Below are 18281 nucleotides of genomic sequence, written 5' to 3'. Positions count from 1 at the left end.
CTATTTGGTTCATCTAAATTTGGTCACAATGGACTCCTTTAATATTTGCAGAAAAAAATAAATGGAAAGATTGTAGTGATCCACAGTGAATAATAACTTTTTCAAAAAAGTGCCAGCAGGAGCTCACTGCCAGAGCCTACAGCACATTCCTCTGCACTAAAAAGAGCCTAATACCTGGTGTATGCAAGTAGGTGCACATGTGTCTTAGTTACCCTAGTGCTGCTACAACAGAAATACCACAAGTGGGCAGCTTTAAAAAACAGAAATTTATTCCCTCACAGTTTAGGAGGCTAGAAGTCCGAATTGAGAGTACCAGCTCTAGAAAAAAAGCTTTTTCTCTCTGTTGGATCTGGAGAAAAGTCCTTGTCTCTTCAGCTTCTGCTTCCTGGTTCCTTGGAGATCTCTATGTGTCTGGGCATCTATCTTATCCCATCTTGCTTCCTAGCTTGCTTGTTTAATCTCTTTTATATCTCAAAGGAAAATGACTTAAAACACACCTTACACTAACCCTGTCTCATTAAGGTAACAAAGACAACCCATTTCCAAATGAGATTATATTCACTGGCATAGAGATTAGCATTTATAATACATATTTTGGGGAGACACAATTCAACCTGTAACATTCTACCCTTTGGTCCCTCAAAATTCATATCTTTTCCACATGTAAAACACATTCACCCAACCGCATCATACCAAACGTCTTAAATCAACTCTTAAGTATAAAATCTCATCTTCTGAATCATCTAAATCAAACATAAGTGAGACTTTAGGCGTATTACACTCTGGGGCAAAATTCCTCTTCATCTGTGTGAACCCATGAAATCTAGACTACAAGTTACCTGTTTCCAAAGTACAATGGTAGAACAGGCACAAGGTAGACATTTCCATTACAAATGGCAGAAACTGGGAGGGAAAGAAGGGGTAATGGGCACCAAACAAGCCCAAAACCCAGAACAATTTACCTTAACCCTAAAAAAAAAAAAAAACCGTAAAGGGTTGATGATAATCCTGTTTCCTGAGACTATATGGGCAATGGCCCCCACCTACCAGACTCTGGATATTGGCCACGCCCTCTGGTTCTCTGCAGAGGGCCCTGGGGCTTCGTCTATGCCTTCCAGGCCCAATGAGACACAACAGCTCTGCTCCCTTGGCTCTGGATGGGCCCATTCTCCTAGGCCATTTGAGTGGAGACCTCAACCCCTCAGCCCTGGCAGGCCCCATTCTTCTGCTCCTTGGGCATAGCAGCTTCACCCCCTCAGCTTTGGTCGGCTGACCCATACCTCTGGCACACCTTAACTGCAGCCCGACATCCCTGAACCAAGCTGGTCAAGATCCAATTCTTTGAAACCTAGGAGGCTTTTGCCCAGTCCTTTGAAACCAAGAATGCCCCGCTTCCTGTGCTCCTTCCAACAGTTCTGCTGATGTCTGAGTTGCTCCAGGGATGGCCCTTTTATTTTCTTGGAGGACAACACATTAGCCCCTCTGGTCTGTTTCCTGCTTACAGAATTTCATGAGGCATACAGCATTCTCTCCTTTTGTTCTTTCTCTGCCCCCTTCAGCCTAAGCTGATGACTTTTCTGCTGCGGTAGTTGGTTAGATCCATGAGTCACAGGCTTAATCTCTTTAATGAAAGATTGTGTAGCCATGTCCTTGGTGAACATTCTAAGATACGTGTCCTTAGTTTGTACAACAGAATTTTCCAAATCTTTAAATTCAGTTTTCATTTTTGCACAGCTCATTTCTAATTCCATCTCTTTCCTCTCGCATTTTACTATAAGCAGCAAGGAGAATTCACGCAGCTCCTTTAAGATCTTGATTAGAAATTCTCCTCAGCCAGATACCCAAGTTCATCACTTACAAAGTTCTACCTTCCACCAAACATTTGAACATAATTCAGACAAGTTCTCTGCCACTGTATAAAAAGCATCGCCCTTCCTCTATTCTCTAATCTCATGTTCATCATTTTCTTTTAAAGTCTCTCCAGAAGCACATTTAATGTCCACATTTCTAGCAACATTCTGCTGCTGATGCCGTTAAGTATTCTCTAAGCTGACAGAGACTTTTTCTGTAGCTCTCCTCACTTCCTTCTGAGCCCTCACCAGAACTGCCTTTGACGTCCATAATCCCACAAACATTCTCTTGAAGGCAACCTAGGCTTTTACTGGTAGGCACTTTAAAACTCTCTGAGCCTCTATCTGTTACCCAACTCCAAAAGTGCTTCCACATTTTAGGTATCTGTTAGAGCAGCACCCCACTCTTCTAGTATCAAGTTCTTAGTTATGTAATGCTGCTATAATAGAAGTACCACAAATGGATGCTTTAACAAACAGGAATTCATTTTCTCTGTGTAGGAAGCCAGGAGTCTGAATTCAGAGCGCTGGCTCCAGGGGAAGGCTTTCTCTCTGTCGGCTCTAGGGGAAGGTCCTTGTCTCTTCAGCTTCTGCTTCCTTGGAAAACTCCATGCGTCTTGGCATCTGTTATGGATTGAACTGTGTCCCCAAAACACACGTGTCAACTTGGCTAGACCACGATTCCCAGTATAGTGTGACTGTCCATGATTTTGTCATCTGATGTAGTTTTCCTATGTGCTGTAAATCCGACCTCTCTGATGTTAACAAAGCAGGATTAGAGGCAGTTATGTTAATGAGGCAGGACTCAATCTAGAAGACTGGGCTGTGCCTTCAGTCACTCTCTTTTGAGATATAAAAGAGAAAAGTGAGCAGGCAGACATGGGGGACTCATACCACCAAGAAACAAGGGCCAGCACAATAGCATGTCCTTTGGACCTGGGGGTCCCTGTGCTGAGAAGCTCAACCAGGGAAGACTGAAAGCCTTCTCCTGGAGCTGAAGCCCTGAATTTGGACTTCTAGACTCTTAAATTGTGAGAAAATAAATCTCTCTTTCTTAAAGCCACCCGCTTGTGGTACTTCTGTTATAGCAGCACTAGATAACTAAGACAGCATCTATCTTACCCCATCTCTGTCAACGCTTGCTTTTTTAATCTCTTTTATATCTCAAAAGAGACTAACTCAAGATACATGTTATACTAATCCTGTCTCATTAACATAACAAAGACAACTTGTTCACAAACGGGATTATAACCACAGGCACAGAGGTTAGGATTTACAACACATATTTTTGGGGTACACAATCTAATCCATAATAACAAGCATCTATCTACATATATGTTGGGAAGGTGGGAAAGAGAAGGCAAGTGGGGGAAAGAGACAGTCAACTATGGAAAAAGCTGTAAATTACAACAAATCTAATTCTTTTCAAGGATTGTGTCATTAGAGAAATACTTTTACCTTCTTTGCTTGAACTTTCATTACTGGTTACAGTAAAAAGTAGTATAAATAGAAAATGACACTGGTGAGGAGTGAGCTTCATGGATCAAGCAGACACATGAGACTATGTGGGCAGCTCCTGTCTGGAGGGGAGATGAGAGGGCAGAGGGGGTCAGAGGCTGGCCTAATGGACATGAAAATAGAGAGTGGAGAGAAGGAGTATGCTGTCTTATTAAGGGGGGAACAACCAGGAGTATATTAGCAAGGTGTATAAAATTTTTGTTTGAGAGACTGACTTGATTTGTAAACTTTCACTTAAAGTATACACACACACAAAAAATAGTAATATAAATACGTGAAGTCAGAGTCTTTGGGAACCTGATTAAGATGCTGAACTTAAGCACCTTTTCTAAAAGGCTAATACGTACTTCGACAATTTTAGAAAGCCTGTGCAGTCATATATTCAACACCAAACAGAAAAATATAAGACCCAAGATAATCTAAGAACACTCCCAAATGAAAAATAGTATTTCTTTACAGAATTGTATAGCCGGAAAGAACTTTTAAGAGATCATCTAATCAAATCCATTATATATAACTGCATTCCTCTTTTAATCAGATCTAAAATACCCACACACACACTCTTAACACACACACACACACACACACATCCATTAAGAGAAGGCTATTGGTTTTTTTTAGGGGGGAGGGAATAATAATATCTGCTAATAACACAGTTAGGCATGGTGGAATCTGGACCTGCAGTTACTTGTTTAGGGTAAAGTATAAAAACCCCATTGCCGTTTAGTCAATTTCAACTCATAGCCACTCTACAGGACAGAGTAGAACTGCCCCATAGGGTTTTCAGACACACATGACCACCCACTTTCCTTGGTCCAAATCTAAGATACAAATAAATCCTAATTTCCAAAACCTGTATTTGCCAAAAACTATGAAGTCATGGGAAACGCTGGTGGCGTAGTGGTTAAGTGCTACGGCTGCTAACCAAAGGGTCAGCAGTTTGAATCCGCCAGGCACTCCCTGGAAACTCTATGGGCCAGTTCTACTCTGTCCTACAGGGTTGCTATGAGTTGGAATCAACTCGGGCACTCCTTGGAAACTCTATGGGGCAGTTCTACTCTGTCCTACAGGGTTGCTATGAGTCGGAATCAACTCGACGGCACTGGGTTTGGTTTTTGTTTTTGGTATGAAGTCATGTAACTCCTGCACTGGGGGAAAAGATATTTACTCAATGACTCTCATTAGTACAGGTCTGTTTTATTTTTTAATATGCACCTACGTCACAAAGACATGGGGCCAATCTTGGCTGTCAAAAGTTACAATGATATAGTTTGCAACTATGGAATGAAGTAGTGAAGGTGTTAAGAGAGATACCACCTTGCTTCCTAATGCGTACATATAAATTCAATGTTAAAAAGAAAAACAAGTTAAAAGTGTGCACATAAAGTTCTTTAATCAATTTATTCTGCTAACCAATTGGATATTTAACACTAAAGTAACTTTTAAAAGACATTATATTTCATTAATGTGCAATATAATTTTTTAAATCAGAAAATCAGTCATTTAAAAATAATCTTACTTTAAGATATAGCTTTATTATATATTTGCTGTAATGTATGAATTACTACAGGGAAGCTTATGTGAAACTAATTTTGAAACCAGATTAGCAATCTGTTAGAATTTTAAGCATCAGAGTGGGTGGAGTGCATTTTTCCCCCTAAAATACACAGAACAAACACATCTTATGCTATGTTAAATATATGACAGAATTTTCACTATCAACTGAAAAGTAGGGCTGTACTAAAAACAGTTCACAACAGAGTATCAGTTCTCTTTTTAAATGAAAGACTGGAAGCTTTTATGATTTTCAAAGAAACAAAATATATATGAAAATAGAAATAGCTCCCTCTAAAGAACAAACTTATATCGATAATCCTCAACTTAAAAAAAAAAATACAAATCAGTTTTAAAAAGACTTCCACTATTTAGCTTATAACCAGTTAAAGACAATTATTTTATAAGTACTACCATATGTTCATATGGTTACTTCATCTGTTGAAAAACAAAAAAATAAGTACCTTGTTCACACTACAAATTCCTTTTCTCCCATCCACCTCTTGATTGCACAGATTACTTTTTAAAAGGCTTAACTGTGCTTGCATTTAACTACATTTTGCAGGAACATAAATCAATAAAAGCTACTTTATTTCTTAATCTCAGTGTCATGCATCATCACAAAAACATTACTTATTTTTCAGGACAAATACAAGTGAGAATTTATAGAATAATATATAATTTTTCAAGGAGGAAAAATATAATTCCAGATACCTGTTTGAATCTTGACTCTGTGTAGTTTGGATGTGAACTGATCATTAACTGTAAATATGTGCCCATTTTCTATTTCCTTTGACTTGGGTTCTTTTGTAAGAACCCGCTGTGTTGGTTTGCCACAGGCCAGGGACTGTAAGGCTCTAACAAGCTCTCTTTCAGGAATATCAGTCTCTTGTTGAATTTCCTGAAAATTACCATTAATATAATTAGGCTTTATGAAATATCAAAATAATTAGCAAGTAAAATTGACCAAGCAGTAGTTACAGAGAGGTAATTCCATTAAGAAATAATTTACAACAAGGAATTTTCTGAATATTATGACACTTCACTAAAATATCACATATTTGGAAAAACTGAAGGAAAGGGTGATTTAAATTATAAAATATTTAACAGACATGCATTTTTTTGGTTACTTTCAGGAGACATAATGCCTCGTCTAAAAATGTCATTCAATATATATTACGGGTTTGCATTAATATCTAGGTAAAAATAAAGTGTTAACAAACATGTAATTGTTTTTATAAGTACTTTTCAATCATCCTCCCAAGTTTATCCACACTACTCATTGGCTTTACAACTTCTTTCACAGAAAGAGGCAAACAAAGTAAGCTCAAACTCAGATCTTTCATTATACAATCAAAATTTACAATCCAAATTGATCAGATTTACTGTCTCTATGACCAAATGAAAAAATTTAAAACACCTGGTAATTAACATGAGACATAAAATTCAACCAAAAATCTACTTGCAGTTCAGGTGATCATTTTTGCTACATATTATGGTATGAGAGAGTCCCAGTGGCTCAGTGGTTAAAGTGCCTGACTGCTAACCAAAAGGTGGGTGGTATGAAACCATCAGTGGCTCCACGCGAGAAAGATGTGGTAGTCTTCTTCCCTAAAGATTACAGCCTTGGAAACCCTATGGGGTCGCTATGAGTCGGAACTGACTCGATGGCATTGAGTTTATTACAGTATAATTAAAATGCAATATGGGGGGGGAGGGGAAGGAAAGAAAAGCAGTTGCGGAAAGAATGCTGAATAATTTTTCATTTACTATGTATTTTTTACTTTGTGTCAGTGGGACAGCAAGAGTACTGTACACTGACATGAATTAGACCCCACGTCTAGGGACGTGTGATGAGCAAGTTTTCACACTACGATACACAGCTGTGATTCACTGTATAACGTGGTTTCTTTCTCAGAAGCAGCTCAAGAAGAGTAGGCATGAATATGGTGATGCTCAAGTTTATGTAGCTGATCTGGGAAGCCATTCTATCTGAAAAGTCTTACAGCAACACTTTAGTTTTTCTAAAGGATTGTCAGATAAGCCAGGATTCAAAGAAATATGAATACCAGTGATACAAACTCCTTTGCTCCTCCAAATAATCTCTGGCTTATGTCTATCTTTCAAATACTATAAATGCCAATCTCAGCCAATTAAAGAGATGGTACTATTTATTAGAATGGAGATTGTCATTATTATGCACATACTAAACGTGACTTTTTCACATATTTTAGTGACAGTTCAATCATGGCCACAGAACCAGAAATACCTTCTTAGGTAGTATTTTAAAATTACAGATCATTCTCAAGATAATCATTGCAGCTCAACCTGTAACCTTCTATGCCTTTTCCTATGTATGTACATACATTCATGAATACAAATAGACAGTACATGTTTATACATGAACTCATCCACCTCCATACATATCAGTAGTAGTGTTAAACACACATGGGATCACATCATATGAATTCAGTTGGTTTCTTAAGATTTTCCATGTTAGCATATGGAGATTAAAGCTACAGGAATTCCACAGTACTGCTGTATCACAATGTTGGTGGACATTGAGATTGTACCCATTTTTGTGTGTGTGTTCTGTTCATGCATGCGTATCTATCATTGAGTACAAAAGCCAGTTACTGAACAAGATTTCTAGAAATGCAATGCATCCTCAAAAGTTATAAGCATATTACATTTGATAGATATGGACAAACTCCCTTCCAAGTTCCTCAAAAATTTAACTCCTACAACAGTGTACAAGCATCATCACCGCACACCCTCTTCCACAATAGATTTCCTTTCTCTTTTGTACATGTGTTGAGCTAAAAATTGCATCTCATTATTTTCATTTGTACCCCCATGTCCACTAGGAGAAAAGAACACCTTTTTCTATTTAAAGGATATTTGTAACTCTTCTGCGCTTTGCCTATTCATACACCTTGCCTGGTTTTCTATTCAATGATTTTCACATTTATTCGTGGCTCTTTACACATCATGGTTTTCAATTTTGTTATATACAATAAATTAATTTCTCCCAATCTCTTACCTCTTTGTGAGATTTCACTATAGATGAGTAACAAATACACCATGTCACTGAACTCATGAAGAATGAATACCCAAAAATGAAAAATCACTTTCCTTTAAAATTATTAAAGTTAATTACTTTTAACTCTCTTTCCTAATTTGTGGAGATAACTTCTGTAAAGGAGCTAGCTAATAAAACTTATCCAAAAGGCTGGGGAAAAACACATGGTGTAAGTAACGATAAATTTCACGCCCCTTGTCAAGATGCCCCTTTTTGAGGTGTGTACAGCCAGACAGCTTTGGAGCCAAAGGCATGTCATTCTACATATGCCATTTATGCTTGGACATCTGGTTTGTGACTCACCTAAAAATTTAGATATTAGAGGAATGTTTCTACTCAATTTTACCTTCTGTACAATCACAGGAAACCATGGTGGCGTAGTGGTTAAGTGCTACGGCTGCTAACCACGAGGTCAGCAGTTCGAATCCGCCAGGCACTCCTTGGAAACTCCATAGGGCAGTTCTACTCTGTCCTATAGGGTTGCTATGGGTCAGAATCAACTCGACGGCAGTGGGTTTGGTTTTTTTGGACACAATCACAGGAGCCCTAATGGCAGAGTGGTTAAACATTAGGCTGCTAACCAAAAGGTCAGCTGTTCAAATCCACCAGCCACTCCTTGGAAACCCTATTGGACAGCTCTACTCTGACCTACAGGATCACTATAAGTCAGAATTGACTCAATGGCAATGCGTTTTTGGTTTTATACAATCACAGGTCATTAAAATCAAATGATTCGAAGGAAGCGGGGCAAGGGAAAAAAGTAAGCTTGAACCACTAAAATCACTAGCAATTCCAATAATGGCTATGGAAAATGAATTTAAATTTCTACTTATTCCATTATTATTATCATTTCCTCATAAACTAGGACCCTGAAAACCAACTCCAGCACTTATTAAGTAGCTTATCTTGCTTAAAATTTATTATCCATGAGACCTGCAGATTAAAACTGATTTATACAAAACTAAAATAAATAAATAAATAAAAATACAAAACTAAAAAAAAAAAATAATTTAATTCTACCTTTGATTGGAATATTTTACAGTGTTTGAGTACGGGATGAGTAACTGCTTACTCAATCAATATTCTTGGGACTCAATCAATATTCTTGGGGCTCAATGACATATAATTTGTGCTTGAAAATGAAGGTTACCCTCTAAGTAAGACCCACCTGGAAATATATGAGTTTTCTCATATAGTTCCTCTTGATTCGGCCACTGAACTAAACATTCAGATTTCAAAATACTTCCTTTGAAGTATGTCACATAAAAATGGTCATCTCTTAATTACTGCCCCACATAGTGGGAGTATAGAGAGGAATACAAAAATATTCTTAAAATTTAATCTTGTTGCTTTTAATTTCAAACTTACAAAGACATTCTCCAACTTATGTTCACCTAAATATCTGAAAACTGGCTTTTAATTAAGTATAAAACTGGTTTATACTTTTCTAATATATTCACTCATTATTTTAAACTTAACAAAAATTACACGATCTTCACTTTAACCCCAACAAATCCTTTATAGGTATGGGAGAAGACTGACAAATTTAATGTAATGAGGAGAAAGGAAAAAAAAAAAAAAAAGCAAGCATATTATTAGTGGTTTTAAGGGAGATAAAAGAGATGGGTACAAAAAGAAACCAAGACAGTGCAAATCAAGGTTGTGAAATTGGCATAAAGATAGACATACAAATCAAAGAAACAAATCAGAGAGCCTAGAAATAGTTCCACACACATATGGTCAATTGATTTTTTGTAAAGATGCCAAAGTAATTCAATGGGGAAAGAATAGCATTTTCAACAAATGGTGCTAGTACAACTGAGTATCTGTGTGTGTGTATGTGTGTGTGTATTGGGGGAGGAGATTAATCTTAACCTTTACCTCATACCATACAAAAAATTAACCTGAAATCTACCATACAACTAAATGTGAAAAGTCAAAACTACAAAGCACCTAGAAGAAAACAGAGGAAAAAAAAAATCTTTGTAATCTTGGGGTAGGCAAAAACTTCTTAGACAGGAAACCATAAAAGAAAAAAGGGATAACTGAATCTGTCAATATTTAAAAGTTCTATTCTTCAAAAGATAAGAAAATGAAAAGTCAAGTGACAGATCAGGAGACAATACTCACAGCACACAGATCATCTGACAAAGGGCCTGTATCCAGAATTTATAAAGAATTCTTAAAACTGAGTAATAAGCAAATAAGCCAATAATAAGAACTGGACATCTCAATAAGTGAGACATATGAACATGTGAGAGATACTCAACATCATTAGTCATCAAGGAAAGGCAAATTAAATTCACAATGAGAAACAATTACCTATCAACTGAAATGGCTAAAGATAAAAAGGCCAAAATACCAAAGTTTGAAGAGGATGTGGAACAACCAGATACACTGCCAGTAGGAATGCAAAATTGTGCAACTGCTTTGAAACAGAGTTTGGGTAGAAATGGAACAGAGTTTGGCAGTTTTTTATAAAAGTTAAACATATACTTACCACATAACCTAGCAATTCCACTCCTAGGTATTTACCCAAGAAAAATAAAAACGTAAGTCCACAAAAAGACTTATACACACATGTTCATAGTGGCTCTATTCATAACATCATATTCCAAAATCTGGAAATAACCCAAATACCTATCAATAGGTGAAAGGATAAAGAAAACACAGTACATCTATATAATGGACTATCACCCAGCAATAAAAAGGAATGAACTACTAATACTATATGTGTAAAAATACAGCTAAATCTCAAAAACATTATATGGTGTGGAAAAAGCAGGACATTAGTGATAGACACCGTATAATTCCATTTATATGAAAGTCTAGAAAAGGCAAAACAATTTTAATGACATAAAGCAAATAAGGAGTTCCCTGGGACCGGAGGTGTGAGAGGAAGTGACAGCAAATGGGCACAAAGAAACTTTTTGGGTAATGCTTTATATCTTGATTGTAGTAGTAGTTACACTGGGGCATACATCCATTTAAGCTCATCAAATTCTGCACTCTGATGGGGTATATTATATGGAAATTACACTTCAACCAAGTCGACAAAATGAAATGAAATGTGACTCAATAAACGTATGATGTTTAAGGTCTAATTTGATGCAACTTTTTCTAAAGGTACTTGCTCTAAAGGTTACTCAAAAGGACTCATAGCCACAACCCATACCTCAAACGTGTATTTTTCTCTATTATTAAAGAGCATTAGTATGGTCATCTGGAAAGTGGAGACTTGCAATATGTGCTTCCGTGTATTAGAGCCAGTTACTTGTGCACCTCCAACACCAACTTCAGATCCATCTTCCTGTTCCATTTTTAAAAAGATATAAACAAGATATAATTACCTCCTGATAACTTTAATGGTAATATTTCAGTTAAGCCCTGTAATCCCCATTCTCCTTTAACAAAATTATTTAAGTTATTCCTATATAAAAAAGAAAATGTTATTAACAAGTATAATAAAACTAAAAATTTGAGGTGCACAAAATTAAACTTTAAAAAATTATTCTGCAAATCAATATAAAATACTCGTGCTCATATATTTAAATATGCTGTATTTAAAGTTATTTCTTTTCTTTGTTGTTGTTAGGTGCCATCGAGTCCCCATATACAACAGAACAAAACACTGCCCGGTCCTGCGCCACCCTCACAATCATTGCCAGGTTTGAGCCCACTGTTGGCAGCCATTGTTGTCAATCCATCTCATTGAGGGTCTTCCTCTTTTTCACTGACCCTCTACTTTACCAAACATGATGTCCTCCCTCCAGGGACTGGTCCTTCCGGATAACACGTCCTAAGTATGTGAAATGAAGACTTGCCATCCTTGCTTCTAAGGAGCATTCTGGCTGTACTTCTAAGACAGATTTGTTTGTTCTTCTGGAAGTCCATGGTATATTCAAAATTCTTTGTAAGCACCACAATTCAAATGCATCAATTCTTTAGCAGTCCTTACTCACTGTCCAGCTTTCACATGCATATGAGGCGACTTAAAATACCATGGCTTGGGTCAAGCGCACCTTAGTCCTCTAAGTGACACTTTTTTTTTTTTTTTTTTTTAAACACTTTAAAGAGGTCTTTTGGAGCAGATTTACCCCATGTAATACACTGATTTCTTGACTGCTGCTTCCCTGGGCATTGACTGTGGATCCAAGTAAAATGAAATCCTTGACAACTTCAATACTTCCTCCATTTAACATGATGCTGCTTATTGTTTATTTAGGATGGTCCCTCCTTTTTCCACTGTGAAAATTTTAATGCATCTGATCAAGTAATTAATCAAAATTTCCCTGTATTTAAATCTAAAGCTATTTTTACAGTACACGAGATAACAACAATGGGCTTATGAGATACCACTGACATTATACCAAGAGCAGTAGGGTTAAGTTTCTTTTCGTGTGTTCTGATCACAGTAAGAGATCAAAAAATAGCATAGGAGATGGAAAAAAACCGCATGCCATTCTCAAAGCCTATTCCTGCTCTATGATTTAAGAGGGACAAAGTAGACACTTCCTTAAGCTTTCAATAACTGACATGGATATGTTCAGAAATCTACTGGTTTGTTTAATAAAGCTTGAAAAAATAACCTATTTATTTAGAAACTTCTGTTTTAAACAGAAACAAAGCCAAATTCTTTACTCTCCCTGATCTTCCCACTTAATGGTGTCAAATATTATTCAGCTAAATGAATTGTAAGGAATATTTTCCATTTTGATTAAATATTAAAATTAGAATATTAGCATTTTCAATAATACCGCAAAATATATAATGTTACAGGTACTTACATAAAACTACTTAAGAGTATAATTAAAATTTTGATAAAACTGTTACTTGCTGCCCAAATGACAATATAGATATTTTTCTTTAATGCTTTTCTAAGCATTTATTATTTATCTATTTTATAACAAATGATCCTAACTTGATTCATTGGAAGTAATGAACTATACCATACAGAAAATCAACCTGAAATTGGCCACAGACCTAAATCTTCGACATAAAAAAAGAATTATCTTTTTTTTTAATGAAGGCAATTCACTGGTATAGAGTCAATTTTTAGATAAGGCCTTTAGTAACATTTTATACATCTCATAAACCTTAGGCGTTAACTTTGGTTTTGTTTAATGGAAACAGAAATTATAGGAGACCGAGAATGCTGAAAAGGCGCTTAGGGTTTTGCATGCTACAGAGAATTTACAGATGTCTTCATTTTTACATTTTATTACATTTTAGTTTACCCAATACTGTCTCCAGTCAAATAAATAAAATGTTTACTTACCCTAATATTTATTCCTTAACAAGGATTACTGGTATAGTTTTCATATTTTCAAATGAAGTTATTTCGCAATTGAGGAAATGGAAGTAAATAAATCAAATAACAAAAAAATCTGTCTTAGAAGAAAAGTGGCCAGAACGCTCCTAAGAAGCAAGAATGGCGAGACTACATCTCACATACTTTGGACATGTTATCAGAAAGGACCAGTCCTTGGAGAAGGACATTATGCTTGGTAAGCTAGAGGGTCAGCAAAAAACATGACGACCCTCAACAAGATGGACTGACACAGTGGCTGCACCAACCTGCTCAAGCGTAACGACGACTGTGAGGGTGGTGCAGGACCAGACAGTGTTTTGTTCTGTTGCACAAAGGGTCACTATGAGTTGGAACTGACTCGATGGCACCTGACAACAATTAAATCAAAGCCAAGGCTTTCCCCCTTTTAATATTTCAAATAGGTAGGAAAATAAGAGAAATAAATATTATATATATACATAGAATTTGTTAGCTAGGATACCCAGGTCAACATAAATAAAAAATCAGAACTGTAGACTAATTTTAAGTTACTTAATGTAAATAAATTCAAACTCTCAATATTTACCTTTTTAACTGGCCCATAAAAGGTGGCATTGAGATCTGCAGAACCCATATGATGCTGTAGTGTGAGCTGCCGGCCACTGTGTTTGGCTAAGTAAAACCTTTAGCAAATCAAACCAGATTTTAGAGATTCCTACAATTTTTGTATTTGAAATAAACTACAGGATAACAACACTTAACAAACACGTATGTAAGAAAGACTTCTGAGGTAGCATACAGAATAATTTCTACTGGTACACTTGGTCCCTGGCCTGTGTACCACTGCTGTTCATAAGACCACCCTTCTGCAAGGTAATCCAAAAAATGATTTGTCCTAAGTCAGTGACAGATAATAACAGTATAAAATATGCTTCTAACAAAGCATTTATACTGAACAAGGATATTAATAAAATAGTCCCTGAAGAGAATTTTAGGCAACTCATTCTTACATACTGAAAAGTATAAAGTATACATTTTCTATTTGAACATGAGGTAAAATACGGAGTTTATTTATCCCCCTTGAGGGCACTTTACTGACTTTACTAACAGTTATTTCAATTTGGGATAATCATTTGTACTCAGAAACACAAAGTCCGATTTAGGTTTACCTTCTGAATATCTCAAAAGCATGTCTTGGTGCCGGTGGGATGTTGCACTTTGGTGTGGCTGACTGAGTGGGCCAATACCCTGTCGTGAGCACCCGAACTGTGAGATCAACACCACCTAAAGACACCTACGTAAAGTAGAAATATTTCACTCAAATTTAACTACGATTTTTTATTCATTCCATTTAGACACTGTCAGATTTATCTAAATAGTTGCACCATGATGAAAAGGTCTGTCTTAACTAGCAAATAAATAGCTCTTCTTAAAGGTGAGACCCATTCAACGTTTTCCAAATTTCCACTATCCTGGCAAATACTTACAATTACTTTTTAAGATGTTGACTTAAAAATACTGACCATCCAGGATTCTTAAAAGGAGCTCTTTATAGATTTATAATCTCTTAAAAAAGAAAGTACGGTTCTTACCATGTAAACAAAGTTTGGTGCCACTGAGAATTGCAAAGTTTTGGCCTTAAAAAGTGTAGATAAAACATCAAGGGGCCATACCAGTATCATTTTAGAGATAATTCTGGGATATCTTTCACCTCACCTTTTAAACACTTTTGCCATCTTAACACATACACAACATATTCCTAACATCCCACTCACATTCCAAATATGCTGATCAAAATGTACATGTTTCACATACAGTTCACATTCTAACAGCCTTTGCACAGCACACTGTAGACCCAGTGCCACATGGTACGTGCTCTATAAATATCTGTTAAACGGATGATGGTCTCTTCAAAACATATGCTACTACCACTGTCACAATGAGCTTTTTTTTTTTTAATTAAATTCTTAAGACAACAATAATAAAGCACATCAACAAACTCTTAAGGGTGAAATATTATCTCTATTATTGACATTCGCAGCTTGTTCTAAATCTTTTCCATTTTTATCTAACCTAGATGATTAGTGGTGTATACTTTTAAAGGGGGGATGGGTAAGTTTATGAATATCAAGAAGCATTCCAAACTCAGGTTTCTTTACCAGTTATCTACTAAATTATTATCCCACTTTAAGGAAACTGAAATTAGAAATCTTAGATGATGCAAAGAAGAGATGACGATGCATGGTAGAGAACTGTTCATACATTTGCAAGTGGGGGTGCGTGTCATAACTCAGTTCAATCCACCCAACCCTTATCAATATGCATGAGATTCCACCCATGGTTTCAAAGATGAAGACAATAAAGTCTTTGATCTCTTCTCCCATATTGCCATACAGCTTATTCCCTCACTTCCTTTAAGTCTTTCCTCAAAATGTAACTTTTTAAATGGGGACTTCCCTGACCAATCTTCCCTGCTACAGATTTTCTCTACAGCTTATATCATCACCTCAGGTGCAACATATTTACTTGTTTATCACCTCTCTCCCTGATTAGAATGTAAGCACTGTCAAGGCAGGGATTTTTGTCTGTTCCATTCTCTGTTGTTCCCCAGTGCCTAGAACAATGCCTGGCAAAGAATAATGAATTATTGGTTAAATGAATAAATAGTAATAATAAAAAGAATTTCAAAGAACTATTACTCTGGCGAATAGTATCACCTGTTCCAAGCTATCCTGGTAATAACCTGAAGTAAATCAGCTTATATTCAAAGATGGCACGGGCAGTAGCAGCAGAGAGTCTGTCAGAATATTTCATGATTTGCTGACTAAATATTAAGAATATGATAGTGGGGTAGCCCCTCCTGCCTATTTTTAAAATAAAAACAAAGGAAAAAAGTAGACAAATACTTAAAATTTCTTTCAGTACAATAAATAAATTTATCTAAACAAAATATACTATAAGTATTATTAGAATTTTCCTTTTAAGCAAGTACTTGCTATATGACTCGTAACAGTAAAAAGAAGAACCATTCTCTTGGTATATTTCAACAGGCCAAGAAACTTTCAGGAAGTTACACAGAATCTTCTGTTTGAGCTCAAAGATTTCAGAAAGCTCAATGTTTGTTCTGATTACTGTTACTTCTCATCAAATCTTTCTAATTTAGATTAAGGATTAAGAGACTTAAAATTTAAGGTCCTTCATATAAGCATCACAAAAAAGCCAAAAATTGCATGCAAATAATGGCCTTACCATAAGCAGAAGGTGCAAACAGATTAGCGGATGCATAACTCTGAGCATCTAGTAAATACTCTACTTACTGTAGTTAATGAATTATTAAACAATATTCTACCATATAATTCAGGATATATCAGAGTATTTGTCAAGATGAGACCAGAAAATTTACAAACTTTATAACAAAACACAACAAAGGCAGACAGAACCCAATGAAATCACTATGTTAAATAATTATACTCCTTATTTAAATCAATCAATTGTATAGTAGGTGGTCAAGAGCAAAGATTATCCTTCTTCTTACCAAAAGGCCTTCAATTACCATAGACACTTAAAAATACAGTAAGGGTGTTGAACCTATCCAGGAACATTCCATTATCAATGATTTCAACACACTGTATTTATTTAGATCAATTAGCGGTTAGTGGAAGAAAAAATCAGCAGGAAGAAATATATCAAACAAAAATCATATGACAATGTAATTACAGCAATGTATTACACAGATGTAAGTGCAAATCTCTAAAAAATCTAAGAGACAACACTAGGATAATCTCAATATTCAGCTTCTGCTCATCTGAACGTCTATGTATCACTGACTTGCATTTCTCCTGCTCTAAGACCTTCTCCACTGTAAACAACTGATATTTTGAGGCAAATCATACACTTATTTAGAACTAAGTGAGAATGCCTCAATGTATCTAAATGTCCATTTCTACAGAATTCAGTATTTTCACGGATTTCACTTATGTTCTGAGCATGAGGCTGTGAGACCAGGAGTATGATCTCATTTAAATATCAGAGGAAGAGCTCCATATTTATTAATGGTTGTTACATTTCCTAACTACAGAGTGTTATGTGGTCACTCTGAGGGAAAGCTTTTTAAAAGCTCATAAACTATGGCATTCTCAAAACTTAAGGTTAAGGTAAAATGAAAAAAAAAAAAGCCAAAAAAAAGCCAATCACCAAAGGACAAATATTATATGACCTCACTTACATAAAAAGACAAGAAAAGGCACATACATAGAGAACAAACTGTATTAGAGTTTACCAGGGGCAGGAGGGAGGGGAAGAACAGCAGCTAAGAGTGATGGGAAAATCGTACTGATTAAGGGTAGGGTTGCACAGTCAATTACTGTAATTGTTGTCAGTAAATCATACACCTGTAAAAACCTGAACTGACAAAAGTTGTGTGATAGCTATATTTACAACAACGACAAAAAAAAAAAAAGAGTAGCTACTAAGGCTGCTTATGTACAACCAAACAGTTCATGAAATTTGATTCCTCAGTTAGGAAGTTTATGGTCAGGGTTTCATGGAACATCCCAGTTAAATGGCCTTAATGATGTGTTTAGTGCTTCTGTTCTACCTCCTAGTTTGCTACATAGCGTCTGGGGTCTTAAAAGCTTGCAGGCAGCCATCCAAGGCACAACAATTGGTCTCTACTCACCTGCAGCAACAGAGGAAGGAGAATCAGGACAGCAGGAGGATATGGAATGTGTGGCTAATTGACTCCATCAACAACTGCCTCCTTTGCCACGAGATCAGAAGATCTGGATGGTGCCCAGCTACCATTACTGAATATTTTGATCAAAGATTCCCTGGAAGAATCCCACTCAAAAGGAGGAAAATGCAGAACAGAATTTCACATTCTCATGGACTCCAGACTTTCTGGAGCCATGGAGGGTGGATAAGCCCCTGAAACTACGGTTCTGAGATAATCTTTAAACCTTAAATCAAAAATATCCCCTGAAGTAAT

The 18281-nt window shown here is 36.2% G+C and overlaps 1 protein-coding gene across 6 annotated transcripts in view; it reads right to left on the bottom strand.

Moving 5' to 3' along the window:
- CUL3 (cullin 3) overlaps window positions 1–18281 on the bottom strand; it is a 133372-nt gene that overhangs the window by 21501 nt on the left and 93590 nt on the right. For all 6 annotated transcript variants that reach the window (XM_064286633.1, XM_064286634.1, XM_064286635.1 and 3 more), the window contains 4 exons: window positions 14464–14588; window positions 13881–13977; window positions 11180–11314; window positions 5637–5823 (listed from right to left, as the gene is read on the bottom strand). In XM_064286633.1, coding sequence (XP_064142703.1) covers window positions 5637–5823; window positions 11180–11314; window positions 13881–13977; window positions 14464–14588 — 544 coding nt within the window. The remainder of the gene's footprint in view (window positions 1–5636; window positions 5824–11179; window positions 11315–13880; window positions 13978–14463; window positions 14589–18281) is intronic.

The sequence above is a fragment of the Loxodonta africana genome, chromosome 6 (genome assembly GCF_030014295.1).
Source record: "Loxodonta africana isolate mLoxAfr1 chromosome 6, mLoxAfr1.hap2, whole genome shotgun sequence".
Classification (NCBI taxonomy): Eukaryota; Metazoa; Chordata; class Mammalia; order Proboscidea; family Elephantidae; genus Loxodonta; species Loxodonta africana.
Note: the sequence above shows the minus strand (reverse complement) of the source record. Positions and strands in the feature narration are given on the sequence as shown.